This window comes from Ranitomeya imitator, chromosome 2, assembly GCF_032444005.1.
Source record: "Ranitomeya imitator isolate aRanImi1 chromosome 2, aRanImi1.pri, whole genome shotgun sequence".
Taxonomy (NCBI): Eukaryota; Metazoa; Chordata; class Amphibia; order Anura; family Dendrobatidae; genus Ranitomeya; species Ranitomeya imitator.
In genome coordinates this window covers 482,784,215-482,799,411 of record NC_091283.1, presented here as the reverse complement: position 1 = coordinate 482,799,411, position 15,197 = coordinate 482,784,215, and the positions used below count along the sequence as shown (strand labels likewise).

Here is a 15,197-nt window from a genome sequence, read left to right as displayed (position 1 = left end):
TAGGCTCATTATTATCATAGGCATGATTACTGCACACAGCTTCTCCCAAAGGATCTACTAATTACAATAAGTCATACAGCTCCCCCTCCATTTACAATGACCTTTGCACACGGTCTTTAGATGCCTCAATACAAAAGATAGGGTCTGAGTCGGTCTAATTGCGGCTAATGTACATGTGAGTTTCCTGAAAAAAAGTAAGCAGAAGTGTAGAAGAGCTCCAGTGACCAGTGTGGAAATTGCAAGATTTCTATTTTTATTTAATACAGATTATACTCTGAAAATTAATGAAAACAAAAACTTAAAAAAAAAATAATAATAATACATGTAAAAACAGATTTAAACAGCAGATTATTTTTTGATGAGACGATCACTTAAATATAAACATTTGATAGGTAATGACTATATGATGTCTATGATCACTTTAAAGGGAACCTGTCACCCCCAAAATGGAATTTGAGCTAAAGGTACCGTCATACATAACGATATCGTTAACGATATCGTTGCTTTTTGTGACGTAGCAACGATATCGTTAAGGAAATCATTATGTGTGACAGCGACCAACGATCAGGCCCCTTCTGGGAGATCGTTGGTCGCTGAGGAAAGTCCAGAACTTTATTTCGTCGCTGGACTTCCCGCTGACATCACTGGATCGGCGTGTGTGACGCCGATCCAGCAATGTCTTCACTGGTAACCAGGGTAAACATCGGGTTACTAAGCGCAGGGCCGCGCTTAGTAACCCGATGTTTACCCTGGTTACCAGCGTAAACGTTAAAAAAACAAACACTACATACTTACCTTCAGCTGTCTGTCCCCGGCGCTCTGCTTCTCTGCACTCCTCCTGCATCCTGTGTCAGCGCCGGCCAGCCAGAAAGCACAGCGGTGACGTCACCGCTCTGCTTTCCGGCTGACCGGCGCTGACAGTGCAGAGGAAAGCACAGCGCTGAGGACAGACAGCTGAAGGTAAGTATGTAGTGTTTGTTTTTTTAACGTTTACGCTGGTAACCAGGGTAAACATCGGGTTACTAAGCGCGGCCCTGCGCTTAGTAACCCGATGTTTACCCTGGTTACCGGGGACCTCGGGATCGTTGGTCGCTGGAGAGCTGTCTGTGTGACAGCTCTCCAGCGACCAAACAGCGACGCTGCAGCGATCGACATCGTTGTCGGTATCGCTGCAGCGTCGCTTAGTGTGAAGGTACCCTAAGCCCACCAGCATCAGGGGCTTATCTACAGCAGTCTGTTGAGGGCGGAGCAAAGTACTGAAGTGCGCAGGCGTTGGGCCTCTCTGACATTTCCCGGCGCCTGCGCACTGCAGTACTTTGCCCTCAACAGGACAGACAAAGTACGCCGGAGCCGCAGCGTGAAGACAAGAAGAGGACGTCATCGTAAGAAGATGGGAGGCGCCGGACCGCGACGCCCACCGCAGCGGGACCGCCCCTGGGTGAGTATAATCTAACCTCTTTTTCTCATCTTTCAGGTTACAGAGTGCTGTAAATAAGCCCCTGATGCCGGTGGCCTTAGCTCAACTTCCATTTTGGGGGTGACAGGTTCCCTTTAAGACAGGTCAGCATTATTATAAACTTATGGTATCATGTGTGATTCACCGCAGGTCACTTACACCACATCTTCACACATTCTGCATAGCGAAGGCTCTTCACTTATCAACAGTTAGGCCACGTTCACAAGTTCAGTATTTGGTCAGTTTTTACCTCAGTATGTGTAAGCCAAAACCAGGAGTGGGTGATAAATATAGAAGTGGTGCATATGTTTCTATTACACGTTTCCTCTGATTGTTCCACTCCTGGTTTTGTCCTACAAATACTGAGGTAAAATACTGACCAAATACTGCTAGTGTGAACGTGGCCTTATATATAAAGTCACCAGGAATTAAACAGCTTGGAAATTAGGATTTGTTTTAATTGCTTTTCACTCCAATGTTGTATTATTTGAATGTTTTCTGTAGCCAACTACGCAATAATCTTCTCTGTTTATTGTGTTTTTGCTGCATTTTTTTTGCTGGGTTTCCCCCCTAATATTTTTTTTTATGTAGATTTCAAGCAGCGCTTTTAATCAGTTTTTATAGTACAGAAAAGCCTATATGGAAAATATGTACCAAAAATGCTCATATGAGAAGACTAAAAGTTCGGGGCCTTTTTTTTTTTTAAAGATTTTACATTGGGGCTCACTAGCTAAGCCATTGGACTTGCCATAAATTTTACCTTTTTGCAGTCAAAGAAATCTGAAATCCATGGCGTACATATTGATATATTGCAAATGTGAAATCCTCACTGCAGGTCAATTCATGCTGCAGATTTATTTTTTTTTGCAGCACATGAATAGTAAAACCTTATGTATAATGTTGCTACTGGAAAAGGCTGCAAATGTCTGCCTGAAAATTCCTCATGTAGAAAGTAGAAATATCGTTGATGTTACAACTTCTGCCTGAACACACTGAGGATCAGGCAGGAAAAATAAATGCTAAAATGTTCAAACAAAACTATAGTAAAAACCCTACATGTACATTGAGTTTTCTTTTTTCTTGTGTTTCGCCGTGCTCCCTCCTGTGTCACGTATATATAGATATAGCAATTAATAGTATAGTATACAGGAGCTGAGACTTCCCTGACTGCTCCTTTATGGCCTGCACCCTTCATCTTGTTGGGTTCTAGATTTTGGAGCACAACAGATGTTTTGTTTTATTTTGAACAGGGACTCTAGATGCCACGCTCTGAAGCTGTCAAACCGATGTTGGGATAGCGTTAAGGTACCTTCACATTAAGCGACGCTGCAGCGATCCCGATCGCTGCAGCGTCGCTGTGTGGTCACTGGAGAGCTGTCACACAGACCGCTCTCCAGCGACCAACTATGCGAAGTCCCCTGGTAACCAGGGTAAACGTTAAAAAAAACAGACATTTTTTCCCAATCCTCTCCTCATCCTAGAAAATTGGATCACAACTGTGATAAAACTCTGATCAGAGTACGATGGACCGATTTTCTGGGATGAGACAATATATTCATGTTACCCTAGCCTAGAGGTAATCTGTTAGCAGAAGTTCACACCCCAAACTATTTTTATGTGCATATAGCTCCTTCAAACACAAGTCCAGCAATATCTTTCCATGGTCAGTCCGTTCCTCCATTACTGAGATGAGAGTATTTCAATTGATATGCAAATGAGGCTGAAGAACTGTGGTAGATCTGAAGATTATGTCACTCCAGCTCTATTCCTCACCCCGAGCTGTTTCCTCCTGCTTGACTGACGTCTTCTTTGCCCTAGGTCACATAGCATAGAGGCTGTCAGTCAAGCAGGAGGTGGCACTGGGGAGGGAATAGAGCTGGAGTGACAGAGGCTTCAGGCCTACCATAGCACTTCAGTCTCATTTGCATATCAATTCGAGCGCTGATTTCTCAGTAGCGGAGGAATGGACTACTCAGTTAAACATACGTATGGACTTGTCTTTGAAAGAGCTATATGCACATATAAATAGTTTTTTGGGGGGGATCCTGCTGACAGATTCACTTTAAGCATATCTGTGTGTAGATTCTGAGCATCACTGAGAAGGTGATCATCACACCTACAGTCACACATCTAAGGGGTGGTAAAGAGGGGCAAGCCCTACAATTGGAATAAGCGTTAGGCTGACATTGGCAAGTACGTCTTTAGTGACGGCGCCATTGTCCAAGCAGGAGACTGTTATAGCTGTCACTCAAACAGAGGAGAGAGGGGTTTGGGCGCGTTCTGTGCAGAGAGCCAAAGCTGCAAAAAGGCGATCACACTCAGAGCACTTGCAATTGCAGCAAGAGGGGATTAAGGGTACCGTCTCCCAGTGGCACTTTGGTCGCTACGACGGCACGATTCGTGACGTTCCAGCGATATAGTTACGATCTCACTGTGTCTGACACGCTCCTGCGATCAGGGACCCCGCTGAGAATCGTACGTCGTAGCAGATCGTTTGAAACTTTCTTTCGTCGTCTAGTGTCCCGCTGTGGCGGCATGATCGCAATGTGTAACAAAGGTGTGCACGATATTGTATACGATGTGCGCATAGTAACCAACGGCTTCTACATCGCACATACGTCATGAAATTATTGCTCCAGCGTCGTGCATTGCAAAGTGTGACCGCAGTCTACGACGCTGGAGCGATAATGGAGCGATGATGGAGCGTCACGGATCGTGCCGTCGTAGCGATCAAAATGCCACTGTGTGACGGTACCTTTAGACTTTGTTAGTCTTGCTGATACTGAGAAAATACACCAAGGTATGTTTATATAGCCTTCCAGCTCTCCTATCTAATACTGTCAGCAGTTTAGCAGTGAAAGCTGCAGACAGATTTAACAGAAATGAGAAGTCCAGCAGTCTAAAATAGATGACCTATCCTTATGATATATCAACAATGCCAGATCAGTGGGAGCCCGACACAGGCACCCCCACGCCCCGCCCCCACTGATCAGCTATTATTAACTCTGGCGGTGGTTGTACGATGTCCAGTTCCAGCTCTGAACGTTGTATACACCCTGCTGTGGCAGGAGTAATACTAATAGTAGCTAAACAGTGGGAGTGAAGGGTGTCAAACCTCCACTAATCTAGAATGAAGACTTCCTAAGGATAAGTCATCAATGCTAGAAGCCTGGACAACTCCTTTAAAGTTCAAAATTCTGCTACAGTGACCACTAGGGGGAGCATTCTGCATACAAGGTTCCCTCGAATGGAGGCTGCAGGCAACCAAAATGTTATGTTAAAGGATATTTCCACCTTTGACGTTGTTTTTTTCCTTGTTGGCTAAAAAGCATGTTTTTTCTGTATGAACTTTGACGCAAATATATAACCAAACCAAATCATAAATCAGCTTTGAAGATAGTTTAGAAGAGAAAAAAATGTCACAAACTCTGCTGTCAGACTGAGCTCACTGACTGATTCACCGCAAACACATTCTGTAGACTGCTATGTTCTGTGAAACATAGAGGCTGTAGTAGACTAAAATGGTTCAAAATTCTAATAACAGCATAATGCAACATTTTTAACTAAAAATATATGCATTTAATGAAACAAAATGTATTTTATGGTGTCCAAAGACACGAAAGGGAACCACTGGCAGCATATATCAGATACTGGCTGTATGATTTTCCCGGTGGCTCCCCCACCTTCCCCGCTACCAATGGCTGACGGGTCTCTCACTGTACATGCAAATTGCCTCTTCAGAGAGGAAGAGGACTTGAACCTGGGCTCCACATATCGGAAATAGCAATCCTACAAGTCACTATCGACCCTTTAATGAGCCATAAGATAAAAGCTAAACCAGAATTCAAATTTTTGCAGAAACGTTGTTTCGGAGTATTGCCGCTCGTCAGTGCAAAGTATGAGATCTGATTTGGCTAAGTGATTGGCTAAGACTGTCATGCCAGACCTGGCTTGTCACTCTCCACAAGGAGAAACCTTACCCCTTAGATTCCTATACACGCATAATGGGAGAGACTCATTACTCAAGGGAGCAGGCGAAGAGAAGCCTCCGGTGACCCACCTTTCTGACTAGTCTCTCTCGGACCCCACGCAGCTTTTCAAGTATATTTATTTTTCAATGGTCAAGTTAAAACAAGTCATCACTTATTCAATACCTATGGGGCTGCTGAAAAACGCCAAGCACACTGCTCGTCAACCCCATAGGGAATTAATGGAGTGGCAGCCAGACATCCGTACTGCCGCTCTAGTCTAACGGGGATAAAAGTTCCATGTTCTGCCGATCAATGTAGGATTCAGCGGTTGGACCACCACTGATCAATAAGTTATCGCCAATCCTGTGGATAATTGATTTTTTTTTTCTCCAGACAACACTTTACGCTGTGGAAAACGCCTGAAGTAACATCAGCTGTGAACCTTGAGGTATTTAAATCACAAAATACTATTCTGAATAGATGGAAGTTTGCTAGAAATACAACTCACTAAGTTCTATATAGGAATTTTAGAGAAATCTGGTCAGTGCAGACAATATTACCCACCCACTAATTATTAATCATCATTTTACCCCAAAGAACACCCTCTTGAATTCATGAGTCCCTGCACCTCCCCAACTATGGGTGGGAATCATGACAAGCTCAAAGTCAGAGACGGAAGACTTGACCCGTGAAATTCTTTACAGAACATTTTATAAGATATTTTGTATTTTCTTCTCTACTTCCACTAAGAGGATGGGAACTGAACAGCCTTATAACAGCATTGTGTACTAATTTTATGGCTTTTTTTTCAAATATATAATTATTATGTGCAAAATTGAGTCACAGAAGTTGGACGTAAGAATGACAAGATTACAAAAACAGGATGAGAGAACCATGGTAAAAGTGAATGAGGGATAAGTGAACTGCCCAGCCGAGGTCCTACCACATTTTGCAGTGTACATATTATGTCTCGAATGAATGATGTGCAGTAATATATTCCAGGACAGGGATCAATATATTATGATGCTAAGTCAGAACTGTTGCTCTATATGACGATATTAAATATGTAAGTCTGTGAAGCTATTATAGGAATACATTGCCTCATTGCATTACTAGCATAACTCTCTCGTCGAGGCGCTGACCGTTGTAATCGCCTTCCTAAAATTCACCTTCCACGCAAATCATGGTCATTATAAGATTGCATGCACTAGGTATGATCCAGGATGGAAGATCTAATGATTTCTTCAGCTTTGTGTCTTCTCCATCATTGCTGTGTCAACGCTCTCATCTGTAGACATCACGCAGGTTTGCTGAGAGTCTCTGCAGGTGTCACTCTCCACAGCGTAGTCTTTGCCTGTAGATAAAATTCTTACTAGCAAATAGTATTAATAATTATGAGATGTGAAGAAATAGAGACCCATTTCGTAGTAAAAGAGGTGGAGCGTTTGTGCCACCTGACTTCTTGGAAGTACATTTCCTTCTTACTTCTCCCAGTAGAAATGACCCACAATAAATCTAATCTATGCATAAAAAGGAGGGGGAGCTCAATCTAAAAACATCTTTCTCCCCTCCTCAACCGTGCAATAAAGACAAGTAATCTTCTTCTTCTCCTTGGCTCTAACTTCCTGGGAGAATTGGGTCTGAAAAGTGTCTTTGAAATTCCAGGTCCGGTGGAGAAGGGCACTCCAGATGGTCAGGGAGAGATGGAAAGCGTAAGCTCCCCAAGATTGCCTGGGAAGGGGTCTCTGAAGGTGGGATAAGGTGGGTCTGAGGATATCCAGGTCTTGGTATTACACCAACAGGTTCTTGGGGACTAGGATTGAGATGGAGAACATTGGGCTTAAGGTTAAGCGGTTCTAAATCATTGTAGTCAGTCAGCCCTGGACTCTGAAAGGAAAGGGGAAAAGAAAAGTGTTAATATATAAATTATATTAATACCTGTCCATGCTGCATGAACCCAGACGTTCTCTAACCTGAAGAGGCGAGATGGGGGAGTCCGTTGGAAGCGAGGGGCTGCTCTGTATTGGCTCCAGGCTCTTGGATGCTGAGTGATAGAGTCCTAGAGTTTGGGAGCTGGGAGAGATGGGGCTGTATGCAGGAGGGATCTGAGAGAGTTGTCTCTGCAGTAACTGCAGGATTATATTGATATCTGCAGACATCCTAGACTCCAACCTAGAAGAAAACAAGTTCAATTTTAATACAGTATCACAGACTTAAAACTAACATGAGAGGTAAAGGAAACGTAATGTACGTTCTAGTGGATAGCCCATACCTGTCTAGCTGAGCCTGGAGGAGTTCCAGGCGTGACTCCACCTCTCCTGGTCGGTCATCAGGACTGAGTGGGGGATCCAGAGAATTATGCACCATAGAAAAGTGTTGTGGGGCATCCGGACAAGCAGTTGACCGTCTGTCTCCCCAGAAGTTGAACAAGTTGGGAACCTCAATGGGAGAAGCTGATAGGAGAATGTGAATACAATTAGATAAATGAATACGGTAAGAAATAAAAGAACGATAAACTTACGTGACACTTCAGTTACTCTTACAAACATTTGCAGTGTTCACATGCAAAAGCTTCTGGCGTATATGTAAGAGATACCTAAGCCCCACATCATCCAACGGGCCAATTGGACTCTCTTGACTATTGGCTAGCATACGTCGGTATACCTCTGTTATTCCGTACACAGACATCCACCAAAAAATATACTGTGTTATTGCATTTTTACAAAGTATTCCTTTACAGTACCATCAGACAAAGAAAAATGGCAGGAAACCCTCTCTTTATCGAACACTGCTAACACAATAAAGACCCCAGTACACGTTACACCAAAGTGAACCAAAGCTGCCAATATCGACTGGTTTGGCCAACAGTCTTCGACTTATCCCGACAGATTATTGACAGTGTAGTAAAGGATCAGACATGTCCGATTTTGAACTACCAATCCTTGTTTTTTCTCTAGGGTATGCCGCTATCAGAGATGTCTCTATCACAGAGAACACAGGAATGCTTGGTAAAGCTAGCACTCCTATATATGGGAGAGTTAGATGAGATGTAGTATTCGGCGGGCAAACCATCGTTTGTTCAACAGCTGCCAAAAGTGTACGGGGAGGCTTAAGGTACCTTCACACTAAACGACGCTGCAGCGATCCAGACAACGATCCGGATCGCTGCAGCGTCGCTGTTTGGTCGCTGGAGAGCTGTCAAACAGACCGCTCTCCAGCGACCAACGATGCCGGTAACCAGGGTAAACATCGGGTTACTAAGCGCAGGGCCGCGCTTAGTAACCCGATGTTTACCCTGGTTACCATCCTAAAAGTAAAAAAACAAATGCTACATACTTACCTACCGCTGTCTGTCCCCGGCGCTTTGCTTCTCTGCTCTGGCTGTGAGCGCCGGGCAGCAGAGCGGTGACGTCACCGCTCTGCTTTCCGGCCGCTGTGCTCACAGCCAGTACAGGAGGAGTGCAGAGAAGCTGAGCGCCGGGGACAGACAGCGGTAGGTAAGTATGTAGCGTTTGTTTTTTTTACTTTTAGGATGGTAACCAGGGTAAACATTGGGTTACTAAGCGCGGCCCTGCGCTTAGTAACCCGATGTTTACCCTGGTTACCAGCGAAGACATCGCTGGATCGGCGTCACACACGCCGATTCAGCGATGTCAGCAGGAGAGCCAGCGACCAAAGAAAGGTCTGGCCCTCTAGCCCCGACCAACGACATCACAGCAGGATTCTGATCGCTGCTGCGTGTCAAACTAAACGATATCGCTAGCGAGGACGCTGCAACGTCACGAATCGCTAGCGATATCGTTTAGTGTGAAGGTACCTTTAACTGTTCAAGTGATTAACATGAATATCTTAATGCAATCTATGCAGCAAGACTCCCCAACTTTAGCATGCAATTAATGAGAATAGTTATTTTATGTAGCAGAAAAGCTGTTGGACGCTCTTATGGAATAGGGTCCGATATTCAATTGCATCCCCTAATATCTTAAAGTTACTGCCAGCACTTTGGAAGAACAATAGCTGTTATGGCTGGCAATCAGGCAACACAGCGTGCAGTAATCAGCGCACATACAGAGATCTGGCAATAACCAAAAACAATAGGACGAGCTCTGAGACGTGGAATCTCTGTAGACTGCAGTACCTGATCTATCCTCACACAACTATAAGCAGCAGTGGATTGCGCCTATCACTACCTATGCAACTCGGCACTGCCTGAGGAGCTGACTAGCCTGAAGATAGAAATACAAGCCTGACTTACCTCAGAGAAATACCCCAAAGGAATAGGCAGCCCCCCACATATAATGACTGTTAGCAAGATGAAAAGACAAACGTAGGAATGAAATAGATTCAGCAAAGTGAGGCCCGATATTCTAGACAGAGCGAGGATAGCAAAGAGAACTATGCAGTCTACAAAAAACCCTAAAACGAAAACCACGCAAAGGGGCAAAAGACCCACCGTGCCGAACTAACAGCACGGCGGTGCACCCCTTTGCTTCTCAGAGCTTCCAGCAAAAGTTAATAGCAAGCTGGACAGAAAAAACAGAAAACAAACTAGAAGCACTTATCTAGCAGAGCAGCAGGCCAAGGAAAGATGCAGTAGCTCAGATCCAACACTGGAACATTGACAAGGAGCAAGGAAGACAGACTCAGGTGGAGCTAAATAGCAAGGCAGCCAACGAGCTCACCAAAACACCTGAGGGAGGAAGCCCAGAGACTGCAATACCACTTGTGACCACAGAAGTGAATTCAGCCACAGAATTCACAACAGTACCCCCCCCTTGAGGAGGGGTCACCGAACCCTCACCAGAACCCCCAGGCCGACCAGGATGAGCCACATGAAAGGCACGAACAAGATCTGGGGCATGGACATCAGAGGCAAAAACCCAGGAATTATCTTCCTGAGCATAACCCTTCCATTTGACCAGATACTGGAGTTTCCGTCTAGAGACACGAGAATCCAAAATCTTCTCCACAATATACTCCAATTCCCCCTCCACCAAAACAGGGGCAGGAGGCTCCACAGATGGAACCATAGGTGCCACGTATCTCCTCAACAACGACCTATGGAATACATTATGTATGGAAAAGGAGTCTGGGAGGATCAGACGAAAAGACACCGGATTGAGAATCTCAGAAATCCTATATGGACCAATAAAACGAGGTTTAAATTTAGGAGAGGAAACCTTCATAGGAATATGACGAGAAGATAACCAAACCAGATCCCCAACACGAAGTCGGGGTCCCACACGGCGTCTGCGATTAGCGAAAAGCTGAGCCTTCTCCTGGGACAAGGTCAAATTGTCCACTACCTGAGTCCAGATCTGCTGCAACCTGTCCACCACAGAATCCACACCAGGACAGTCCGAAGACTCAACCTGTCCTGAAGAGAAACGAGGATGGAACCCAGAATTGCAGAAAAATGGAGAGACCAAGGTAGCCGAGCTGGCCCGATTATTAAGGGCGAACTCAGCCAACGGCAAAAATGACACCCAATCATCCTGGTCAGCGGAAACAAAACATCTCAGATATGTTTCCAAGGTCTGATTGGTTCGTTCGGTCTGGCCATTAGTCTGAGGATGGAAGGCCGAGGAGAAAGATAGGTCAATGCCCATCCTACCACAAAAGGCTCGCCAGAACCTCGAGACAAACTGGGAACCTCTGTCAGAAACAATATTCTCAGGAATGCCATGTAAACGAACCACATGCTGGAAGAACAAAGGCACCAAATCAGAGGAGGAAGGCAATTTAACCAAAGGCACCAGATGGACCATTTTAGAAAAGCGATCACAGACCACCCAAATGACCGACATTTTTTGAGAAACGGGAAGGTCAGAAATGAAATCCATCGAAATATGTGTCCAAGGCCTCTTCGGGACCGGCAAGGGCAAAAGCAACCCACTGGCACGTGAACAGCAGGGCTTAGCCCTAGCACAAATTCCACAGGACTGCACAAAAGCACGCACATCCCGTGACAGAGATGGCCACCAGAAGGATCTAGCAACCAACTCCCTGGTACCAAAGATTCCTGGATGACCGGCCAGCACCGAACAATGAAGTTCAGAGATAACTTTACTAGTCCACCTATCAGGGACGAACAGTTTCTCGGCCGGACAACGATCAGGTTTATTAGCCTGAAATTTCTGCAACACTCTCCGCAAATCAGGGGAGATGGCAGACACAATGACTCCTTCCTTGAGGATACTCGCCGGCTCAGATAACCCCGGAGAGTCGGGCACAAAACTCCTAGACAGAGCATCCGCCTTCACATTTTTAGAGCCCGGAAGGTATGAAATCACAAAATCAAAACGAGCAAAAAATAACGACCAACGGGCCTGTCTAGGATTCAAGCGCTTGGCAGACTCAAGATAAGTAAGGTTCTTATGATCAGTCAAAACCACCACGCGATGCTTAGCACCCTCAAGCCAATGACGCCACTCCTCGAATGCCCACTTCATGGCCAGCAACTCTCGGTTGCCCACATCATAATTACGCTCAGCAGCAGAAAATTTCCTGGAAAAGAAAGCACATGGTTTGAACACTGAGCAACCAGAACCTCTCTGTAACAAAACCGCCCCTGCACCAATCTCAGAAGCATCAACCTCGACCTGGAACGGAAGAGAAACATCAGGTTGACACAACACAGGGGCACAGCAAAAACGACGCTTCAACTCCTGAAAAGCTTCCACGGCAGCAGAAGACCAATTAACCAAATCAGCACCCTTCTTGGTCAAATCGGTCAATGGTCTGGCAATGCTAGAAAAATTACAGATGAAGCGACGATAAAAATTAGCAAAGCCCAGGAATTTCTGCAGACTTTTTAGAGATGTCGGCTGAGTCCAATCCTGGATGGCCTGAACCTTAACCGGATCCATCTCGATAGTAGAAGGGGAAAAGATGAACCCCAAAAATGAAACTTTCTGCACACCGAAGAGACACTTTGATCCCTTCACGAACAAGGAATTAGCACGCAGTACCTGGAAAACCATTCTGACTTGCTTCACATGAGACTCCCAATCATCTGAGAAGATCAAAATGTCATCCAAGTAAACAATCAAGAATTTATCCAGATACTCACGGAAAATGTCATGCATAAAAGACTGAAAAACAGATGGAGCATTGGCAAGTCCGAACGGCATCACCAGATACTCAAAATGACCCTCGGGCGTATTAAATGCCGTTTTCCATTCATCTCCCTGCCTGATTCTCACCAGATTATACGCACCACGAAGATCAATCTTAGTAAACCAACTAGCCCCCTTAATCCGAGCAAACAAGTCAGAAATCAATGGCAAGGGATACTGAAACTTAACAGTGATCTTATTAAGAAGGCGGTAATCAATACACGGTCTTAGCGAACCATCCTTCTTGGCTACAAAAAAGAACCCTGCTCCCAATGGTGACGACGATGGGCGAATATGTCCCTTCTCCAGGGACTCCTTCACATAACTGCGCATAGCGGTGTGTTCAGGTACGGACAAATTAAATAAACGACCCTTAGGGAATTTACTACCAGGAATCAAATCGATAGCACAATCACAATTCCTATGCGGAGGTAGGGCATCAGACTTGGACTCTTCAAATACATCCTGAAAGTCCGACAAGAACTCTGGGATGTCAGAAGGAATGGATGACGAAATAGACAAAAATGGAACATCACCATGTACTCCCTGACAACCCCAGCTGGTTACCGACATAGAGTTCCAATCCAATACTGGATTATGGGTTTGTAGCCATGGCAACCCCAACACGACCACATCATGCAAATTATGCAGTACCAGAAAGCGAATAACTTCCTGATGTGCAGGAGCAATGCACATGGTCAGCTGGGCCCAGTACTGAGGCTTATTCTTGGCCAAAGGTGTAGCATCAATTCCTCTCAACGGAATAGGACACCGCAAAGGCTCCAAGAAAAATCCACAACGTTTAGCATAATCCAAATCCATCAGATTCAGGGCAGCGCCTGAATCCACAAACGCCATGACAGAATACGATGACAAAGAGCACATTAAGGTAATGGACAAAAGGAATTTGGACTGTACAGTACCAATAACGGCAGAGCTATCGAACCGCCTAGTGCGTTTAGGACAATTAGAAATAGCATGAGTAGAATCACCACAATAGAAACACAGTCTGTTCAGACGTCTGTGTTCTTGCCGTTCTACTTTAGTCATAGTCCTGTCGCACTGCATAGGCTCAGGTTTACTCTCAGACAATACCGCCAAATGGTGCACAGATTTACGCTCGCGCAAGCGACGACCGATCTGAATGGCCAAGGACATAGACTCATTCAAACCAGCAGGCATAGGACATCCCACCATTACATCCTTAAGAGCTTCAGAGAGACCCTTTCTGAACAAAGCCGCTAGTGCAGATTCATTCCACAGAGTGAGTACTGACCACTTCCTAAATTTCTGACAATATACTTCTACATCATCCTGACCCTGGCATAAAGCCAGCAGATTTTTCTCAGCCTGATCCACTGAATTAGGCTCATCGTAAAGCAATCCCAGCGCCTGGAAAAATGCATCAACATTACTCAATGCAGAATCTCCTGGTGCAAGAGAAAACGCCCAGTCCTGTGGGTCGCCGCGCAAAAAAGAAATAATAATCAAAACCTGTTGAATAGGATTACCAGAAGAATGAGGTTTCAAGGCCAAAAATAGCTTACAATTATTTCTGAAGCTCAGGAATTTAGTTCTGTCACCAAAAAACAAATCAGGAATCGGAATTCTTGGTTCTAGCATCGATTTCGGATCAATAGTATCTTGAATCTTTTGTACATTTACAACGAGATTATCCATTGAGGAGCACAGAGCCTGAATATCCATGTCCACAGCTGTGTCCTGAAGCACTCTAATGTATAGGGGAAAAAAAAGACTGAAGACAGAGCTAAGAAAAAAAAATGCTGTCAGGATTTCTTTTTTCCCTCTATTGGGAATCATTGGTGTGGCTCCTTGTACTGTTATGGCCTGCAATCAGGCAACACAGCGTGCAGTAATCAGCGCACATACAGAGATCTGGCAATAACCAAAAACAATAGGACGAGCTCTGAGACGTGGAATCTCTGTAGACTGCAGTACCTGATCTATCCTCACACAACTATAAGCAGCAGTGGATTGCGCCTATCACTACCTATGCAACTCGGCACTGCCTGAGGAGCTGACTAGCCTGAAGATAGAAATACAAGCCTGACTTACCTCAGAGAAATACCCCAAAGGAATAGGCAGCCCCCCACATATAATGACTGTTAGCAAGATGAAAAGACAAACGTAGGAATGAAATAGATTCAGCAAAGTGAGGCCCGATATTCTAGACAGAGCGAGGATAGCAAAGAGAACTATGCAGTCTACAAAAAACCCTAAAATGAAAACCACGCAAAGGGGCAAAAGACCCACCGTGCCGAACTAACAGCACGGCGGTGCACCCCTTTGCTTCTCAGAGCTTCCAGCAAAAGTTAATAGCAAGCTGGACAGAAAAAACAGAAAACAAACTAGAAGCACTTATCTAGCAGAGCAGCAGGCCAAGGAAAGATGCAGTAGCTCAGATCCAACACTGGAACATTGACAAGGAGCAAGGAAGACAGACTCAGGTGGAGCTAAATAGCAAGGCAGCCAACGAGCTCACCAAAACACCTGAGGGAGGAAGCCCAGAGACTGCAATACCACTTGTGACCACAGAAGTGAATTCAGCCACAGAATTCACAACAAATAGCATGTAAGAAATATTTTGCAGTAATGCTTAATTTAGTGTAATCTAAATGAAGCGGAGTCAAA

At 44.9% G+C, this 15,197-nt stretch overlaps 1 protein-coding gene across 2 annotated transcripts in view; it reads right to left on the bottom strand.

Moving 5' to 3' along the window:
* Window positions 1-6,127: 6,127 nt before the first annotated feature.
* The window catches only part of LOC138664562 (voltage-gated inwardly rectifying potassium channel KCNH6-like), a 43,102-nt gene continuing 34,032 nt past the window's right edge, over window positions 6,128-15,197 (bottom strand). For both annotated transcript variants that reach the window (XM_069751362.1, XM_069751361.1), the window contains 3 exons: window positions 7,700-7,880; window positions 7,401-7,599; window positions 6,128-7,314 (listed from right to left, as the gene is read on the bottom strand). In XM_069751362.1, coding sequence (XP_069607463.1) covers window positions 7,045-7,314; window positions 7,401-7,599; window positions 7,700-7,880 — 650 coding nt within the window. In that variant the 3' untranslated portion in view covers window positions 6,128-7,044. The remainder of the gene's footprint in view (window positions 7,315-7,400; window positions 7,600-7,699; window positions 7,881-15,197) is intronic.